The sequence below is a fragment of the Ipomoea nil genome, unplaced genomic scaffold, assembly GCF_001879475.1.
Source record: "Ipomoea nil cultivar Tokyo-kokei standard unplaced genomic scaffold, Asagao_1.1 scaffold2922, whole genome shotgun sequence".
NCBI classification, from domain to species: domain Eukaryota; kingdom Viridiplantae; phylum Streptophyta; class Magnoliopsida; order Solanales; family Convolvulaceae; genus Ipomoea; species Ipomoea nil.
The window spans coordinates 193,759-201,062 of NW_017619350.1; the positions used below are offsets into that span (position 1 = coordinate 193,759).

The 7,304-nt window shown below is 37.3% G+C and overlaps 2 protein-coding genes across 2 annotated transcripts; both read right to left on the reverse strand.

Moving 5' to 3' along the window:
• Window positions 1-70: 70 nt before the first annotated feature.
• Window positions 71-2,717, reverse strand: LOC109161321 (F-box protein SKIP23-like). Its single transcript, XM_019309659.1, has 2 exons — window positions 1,465-2,717; window positions 71-441 (listed from the first exon to the last, which is right to left on the reverse strand). The coding sequence occupies exons 1-2, from the start codon at window positions 2,644-2,646 to the stop codon at window positions 415-417; spliced, it is 1,209 nt and encodes a 402-aa protein (XP_019165204.1). The 5' UTR covers window positions 2,647-2,717; the 3' UTR covers window positions 71-414.
• A 2,015-nt stretch (window positions 2,718-4,732) lies between these two features.
• On the reverse strand, window positions 4,733-6,336 carry LOC109161320 ((RS)-norcoclaurine 6-O-methyltransferase-like). Its single transcript, XM_019309658.1, has 2 exons — window positions 5,384-6,336; window positions 4,733-5,277 (listed from the first exon to the last, which is right to left on the reverse strand). The coding sequence occupies exons 1-2, from the start codon at window positions 6,239-6,241 to the stop codon at window positions 4,882-4,884; spliced, it is 1,254 nt and encodes a 417-aa protein (XP_019165203.1). The 5' UTR covers window positions 6,242-6,336; the 3' UTR covers window positions 4,733-4,881.
• Between the last annotated feature and the right edge of the window lie 968 nt (window positions 6,337-7,304).

The window sequence follows — 7,304 nt, forward strand, 5'->3', positions numbered from 1 at the left end:
AAAAAATAAATAAATAAGCATTTTCCAAGCCAAAAATAGCATATTCACCGGAAATCCAGAAAGCAAAACATATATGCCTGAAATCTCAGAGCTGCATTATCTATTATTTCAACTTTGTGCATGTGAAAACAAAAGCTTCTTTACAAGAGTAATTGTCATGTCAAAATAAATAGAGGTGTCCTTATTTCAACCAAAGTGTAAACATAAGCGAAAATCAATTGAAAATTCAAATTCTCCTGCCTGCTATTACATGAGGGAATACAATACATACATACATCCCAACAAAAGGTTGAGGATAATATGATGTATCTGGTGGGCTGGAATAAGCAGATTCATGTTTTTGCATGACATCCGAGGCATCAGCTTGGTCAGTTCATATCTCTTTTGCATCTTATTTTGATCGCCTTGGGAAATTCAAATACTCAGTTGGTTCATTCCATCCTGCATAATAAATTGCAATAGTTAGGAGAACACTGTCATTCTTGATCAAGAATTTAAAATGTTTAAAAACTTGTAAATGGGTGTTCATGTTTTTTTTTTTGTGCAAATATGCAATACAACTAAAAGTCATTTAGTAAAACAAGACTCAACTCAGATGCAAAAAAGGTTTTGTAGTCAGGGGCAGGTCAAATTATGAATTATGATGTACATTTCCGTTTTGAACTTGTTGGAGACATGATTTTAGTGACAACGATTTATAGGGAAAACACAATGAGTAGCAGTAGCAGTCAGGTACTTCTATTGCTGTGGGTTAGATATTCAGGCCAAGGAGGTCCATAGTCCACCACTGGTTCTCTCCAGAAGCTACTCCTCACTGGAGAGAGTCATATTTTCAGAATGTCTGAAAATTTCTGGTGGCTGACGGATTGAACAAAACAATATAATGATCAAGTGGATGTTTGTTAAAGCTTATTTAATTACACTGTTAAGATTATAAATTAACATACTTTTTACGAGTATGGCAAATATTTGATTGCAATGGGATAATATTTGATTATGGATTGTACATATTCAAAATTGTAATCTATAATCCAAGTTCTGTCAAATGGAAGTTGTGGGACCTAATAAAGATTGCAAAGACAACATGGAAAATAAAGGTGGTTATATTTCTTGTAAATGAACTATGTTTAATCTTTCAGGCAAAAAAAAAAAGGGGGGGTTATTGTTCAAAGGGCAACTTCATAATGTATATTTTTAAACAAGTATGATCACTGAAGGGTAAAGTAACTATCTTGTAAACACCAAACAATTCCGAAATACTACAAATGCATATACATATATTTCAGGATTTCCATGGTACTATGCTCAGAAGCATAGCAAAGTGTAGGGAAACTATGGATCCTCATGAATAACATTCAGCTAGCTACAAGGAGCAATAAGCCTCAAAGCAGTGTAGCAAGGAAGAAATTAAAAAAAAAAAAAGTGAATAGGAATAGGTAAACAAAAAGAACAAGAATGACTTACTTCAATCTGTGAAGCAGAAGAAATCCAGGAAGGAGGTGGCCAAAACAGCTCAGAATAACCAATATAACTATTTATAGGACCAATGCTACCACTCTCTAAGTTAGACACACCTATACCAGGTATTTTCCATACTCCATCACCTTCCCTATAATAGTCTGCAAACACTATACGGTTCCCTCTGCACTCGGAATTTAGCTCAGAAACCAAAGCAGAAAATGTACAATTTTCACCCAGGAAGAGTATCCTATCCTTCAAACTTGCAACCTCAACCCATTTCTGCCCTTCTTCATCTAATTTATATACCTTAAACTTCAGAGTCCTCTCGCTCATGAAACAATCGAACTCCTCGTAAAATTCAAAACCTTCACTGTATCCCAGATCATCACCAGGCCCCATAGTCAAATACTTATCAACCATTAACAATTCTCCACACGACTCCACCAGGAATTTCTTGTCTCCGCCGAACACAGGATGCGCAACGACAGTCAAATCAATGCCTGCTGCGGAATCCAAATTAAGAGTCACTGCTCTTCCAGTACTATCAACAGCATAAAAGCGACCATCTTTGGCGATGACATCATCGTAAGGTGAACTCAGGTCGTTGATGACAGTCCACTTGGAGGCACCAGATCTATAAATAACCAATTTCCCAGAAACATGAATGGTCAATATCACAAACCCTAACGGGGGGTGTTTCTCCAGACATAAGGCGACCTTCTCCATATAAAGATTACCTGCCTCACCAATTGAACTGGCCAAAGGCCTGTAGTTTATGTACTGAAGAGTGTACTCCTGACCCAGCTCATGAATGTGGTATCGAGAGATATCTAGGAGTTTAGGGAAAGTCAAAGGGAGCGGCTTCAAATGTGATCTAGAAAGAGGATGAACCAAGTGGAATCGGTGGGGATTTTCAGAATCGAGCTTAAGAATCCAGGCATTGGATGGGGGTGATCGGAGCAAGTAAATGGTGCGTCTTGAGAGTTTAAAGCCCCAGCTGGTGTCGGAGATTCCGTCATTGGGGATGACAGGAAAGCGGGAGGGGTAAGAGTTGTGAGGCTTGTCCGGGACGGAGAATCGCCACGAAGAGCATACGGATCGGAAGCGAAGGAAATCGGTATCGGAACTGAGGTGCCTGGCGATTAGGTCTAGAAGTTCTCGGGGGAGCTGAGACCACTCAGACATGGATGGGATGGGATGAGATGGAAACAGAATTCTGGTTTGATCTCATTTCAACGCCAACACGAATTTCATTTTACAAGCTTGGGGATGATAATGACACGTGTGTTTAAATGGTGACGAAGATTTTCATGCTGGGCATACTTCTAAATCTCTAATGGGCTGGCCCATTTTAGAATTGGTCCACTTTTGCATCTTATTATAAGTCCAGAGAGTCCAGACACTCTTAGTCCACAAATTATTATGTAGATTCGGGTCCAACTTACACTTTGCAAGAAGAATCCGACTATAAAAATACATCATTTACATATTAAATGTTTACAATTTATTTATTAAAATTCATAATTTGTGATGATTATGTATTATATTCAAAAATTCGCAAAAACTTAAAAAAACAATTTATATTTTAGATATTCAAAATTTCAATACTAAAAATACACAATTTAGGACCAGGGTCACCTTGCAAGGTGGACTCTGGTCCATGGTATAACTATTGCTCTTTGTCAGCAAATTATTTTGTGGACCTAGGTCTAAAAATACACAATTTATATATTAAATGTCACAATTTACATTTTAAAAATTCACAATGTATGATGATTATTTATTTTAGGGAAAATGGTCAAATAGGCCCTCGAACTTTAGCTTAAAAGTCAATTAGCCCCCTAAACTTCTTAAAGGTGTAATTACACCCATCAACAATTCATTTAGGTGCAATAAAGCCAAAAAACAAGTTAATGATCTGCTATCATAGGTCATTAGGGTTCAGGCCACCTTTCGGCGAATTTTTCTATAAAAAAAAAAAATGTGACCAGCAACCGACCCAGATTTGTCGAAAATTTCGCCGATCACTTCTTTTGTTGAAAATTTCGCCTGTCACTTTTTTTTTTTGTTGCTGGAAGGTGGCCTAAACCCTAATGACCTGTGATAGCAGATCATTAATTTGTTTTTAGGCTTCATTGCACTTAAATGAATTGTTGATGAGTGTAATACTGTAATTGCACCTTTAAAAAGTTTAGGGGGCTAATTGACTCTTAAACTAAAGTTTGATGGCCTATTTGACCCTTTTTCGTTTATTTTATTCACAAATACTCTAAATTTAAAAACACAATTTATATTTTAGATGTTTACAATTTCAATATTAAAAATACATAATTTAGGATCGGGTTGACCTGACAATGTAGAACCTGGTGTATGACATATCAACTACTCTTCGTCTATAATTTTATTGTTTTTAATAGAAGTTTAAAAAAAAAAAAAAATAATTATGAACCTATACCACCTGGTTACTGGTATAGTGGTATCTCAAATATATTTTTTTAAAAATTATGAACCTATACCACATGGCATCACGATTCACGAGACCATGACTGCGTGGTGGTGTGCCTGATCGATGGCATGCAGCTTGAGCTAGCTACTGGAAATGCAGTCTCGAAGAGCTCCACGTGGTGATGGTGGCGTGAGACAACAAATGTTAGCTACTGGAAGAGCACACTGCACCACCAGCTGATCATCACTTCGTGGTAAATGGCGTGATGACAGCAAATTAAAGGTGAGCTTCTGGAATGGTACGGTGCTTCACGACGTGGGAGATGGCGTGACACAGCAGATATGATCTAGCTTCCAGGTTCTGGCTTCACGTGGAGCTTCGCCGCGTGGCTGGAGGCGTGATCAGCAAACTTTGATCACCAAAGCTAGTTTTTGCTACCATATATAATTCACACATCTTTGCCACTAAAGTCTTCAAACTCCTTACCCTTTGCAAATTAACACAAATTAGAATGATTTATAAACAAAATAATTTAATAAAAGAGGGAAAATAAAAACAAATAAACACTTATCACCACGGTTTAATTGAAATCGAATCGGATATTGTAGCAACATAATCGAAAAATTACAATATAATTATGATTCAAAATGAGAACTCAATATTTGAGTTTCTATTTATTAAAATTGTCTAAACTAAAAAAATGACTAGATCTCGAACGGTGAACGGCGATTCGAAATCCGAAAAACTACTAACATTAACTTAAAATTAAAATTATAATATTTGCAAATGAGTTTTTTTTTTTTTTTTCATATTTATTCTTATTTTCAAACCATTTATGATATAATAATCCATGGAAATAATGTAAGTACATAGTAGGTGTAGATGGATAATCATCCATATCATAAATCGTGCATGATATATCAATGAACATTAATTAACACAATGTTGGAAAACTAAAGGAAAAAAATAGTTATTCACGGTCGGGCCTGGATAATGGAAACGACATCGGAAGTATCGGTGACAGTGTATGATTTGAATCCAGCGGCAGTAAGAACGTGCGACCATTGTTTTTCAGTCCTTTCCAAGCCTTTCCCAGTGTGAGCCATCATCACCATATCTAACATCAACCCCACTTCATAACTATTATTATTATTATTATTACGGTCTTTTTCCTGCAGCTTTGAATTATTCTTAGTGTTGGTGTTGTTCTTCAGCTTCATCCTAGTGCCTTGATAACCATTGATCATTTCCTGGTGATCCCTCAGTATTGCCTCCGCTATTATCACTTTCCCAGTTTCCTCTGGAATTGCCTCTCTGCACTTGCTCAATATCTGGACGCACTCTTCGTCTCCCCAATCATGCAACACCCACTGCTCGTACTCACCGCCAGCCATGCAGCCATGAGGAAATTAAATTAAATTAAAAGATCCAAATGAATATATGTAGGTAGGTAGCATAGGTACTTAAATTAATTACCATGAGAAAAATAGCATCGGCTTTTGGAATACGTTGAAACATATTTCCCCCAACGTGGTGGACACCGGGGCGTTTTGGGGCGACGGACACAACGTGAGGGAGATCAAAGTTAATTCCTTTGACCCCTGGAAATGCCTTGACCAACATTTCAACAGTAGTTCCATCACCTCCGCCTACATCCACCACCACGCATTCAACCCCGGCCGCCCCATGGAGGAGGAGCAAATCAGGGCAAGCCTGGACGATGGCGGGCACAGCCATCCTAGCGTGACATGCCATTGCATCTTCTATGAGCTTGCTGTGTGCTGGATCACTCTCTGCGTACCGCCACACGTCCTTCCCGTTTGCAGCCTCGAATGCATCACTACTACTGCCACTGCAGTACTTATGATTATTATTATCTCCTAAAAGTACTCGTCCGCTTAGCTTCAGCCACGGCGCAAGCATCACGGGACTGCTCTCTAGCCGCACGAAAGCGGCCATGCTCTTCTCTCCGTCTCTTGTCAGAAGCGCAGACAGCGGGGTCTGAACATAACCGCGGGTAGGCCGGGTGGAGGCCAACGCCGCCTCTGTTGATGAAGTACTGCTAATTGTCGGCAGCGTCATCTCCACCTCCTTGAAGATCCCCCGGTTGATCAAGAATCTCATAATGCGGTATAGGGCGGACGGAGAGCACCCCAGGCCCGACGATAGTTGGTCAAGTGTGACGGCTTGCTCTTGGCTTTCCAAAAAATCTGGTATTCCCAGTTCGATGGCACACTTCACCACAGCCATTTCAGTGAACCCAAACACGTATTTCCATATTCCATCTTCCTCCTCATAATCTACTTCTTGTCTCCTTATTGATTTTGCATCCATACTCAAATCAATCTGCAGCAGCAAATTTACAATAATACATATGCATGCCGCACCATCATATCGAGTATATATAAATAATTGCCTGCCGAGCTGAAAAGTATAGTATATGTTAGTTAGTTTCACGTGCAGTGTCGTTTCATTCAGTGATATATACATGCATCTATCATCATATAAAAATGTCCGTTAGTTGATCGATATATGTGTATTATTGGCAAGTGGCTGGGTTTTGAGTATATTTATCTTCTGACAAAATGCATGCAAGATTAGCTGGCTCATTAAATAATATTGTATGTGTAGCATGTAATTAAAGCTGCTAATTAATAATGTCATGTATTACAACTTGCAAGTTCTCCGGCCAGCTAGTAATTAGCTATGCTAGCTGAACAAATTAATCACAAATATGCATAAATAATGATTGCATTATATCAAATGCTAGCTAATTCGTTCTCAATAATTAGAGTTAATTGTATTTTTTGTCATAGTTTTAGAGGTGACAGTTCATTTTTAGTTTTTTTACCATAACATTCATTTTTTGTCCTAGTATTATTGTGACATGACCAATTTTGATCCTCTGATCTATAAAAAAAATCATTGAAATTGTATTAAATACAAGAGCATTTTGCTCTTCAGTTATGAATATTTTCAAACAATAAATATAAAATATATAACGGGTCAACGCATTTTGTATTAATATGTTCTTATATTGAACGAGATTTCAAACAATTTTGTTGATACAAGACCAAAATTGGTCATGCCACAATAATACTAGAACCCAAATGAGATATTTTGATAAAAAAAGATTAAAAATTGACTGTCACAAATAAATCTAGGACCAAAAATGGAATTAACTCTCAATAATTATTACTCAAATTTGTAAAGCTAAGAAATGTGGTTTTGAAGACTCGTAATTAGATTATGCACACCACTACTGGAAGAAAACAACATAAACATTTTTGTTAGATATTACGTACAGTATAATTAACGGATATAAATAACACTAAATAATATTTTAAATCAAATCCAGTATACATTATATATATACATGTATTAATTAATTAACTTG

Coding starts and splice junctions, on each gene's coding strand:
- LOC109161321 (XM_019309659.1), bottom strand. CDS start 2,646: ATGTCTGAGTGGTCTCAGCTCCCCCGAGAACTTCTAGACCTAATCGCC. Junction 442..1,464: donor CTTCTGCTTCACAGATTGAA/GTAAGTCATTCT, acceptor TTTATTATGCAG/GATGGAATGAACCAACTGAG.
- LOC109161320 (XM_019309658.1), bottom strand. CDS start 6,241: ATGGATGCAAAATCAATAAGGAGACAAGAAGTAGATTATGAGGAGGAA. Junction 5,278..5,383: donor CCGATGCTATTTTTCTCATG/GTAATTAATTTA, acceptor GAGTACGAGCAG/TGGGTGTTGCATGATTGGGG.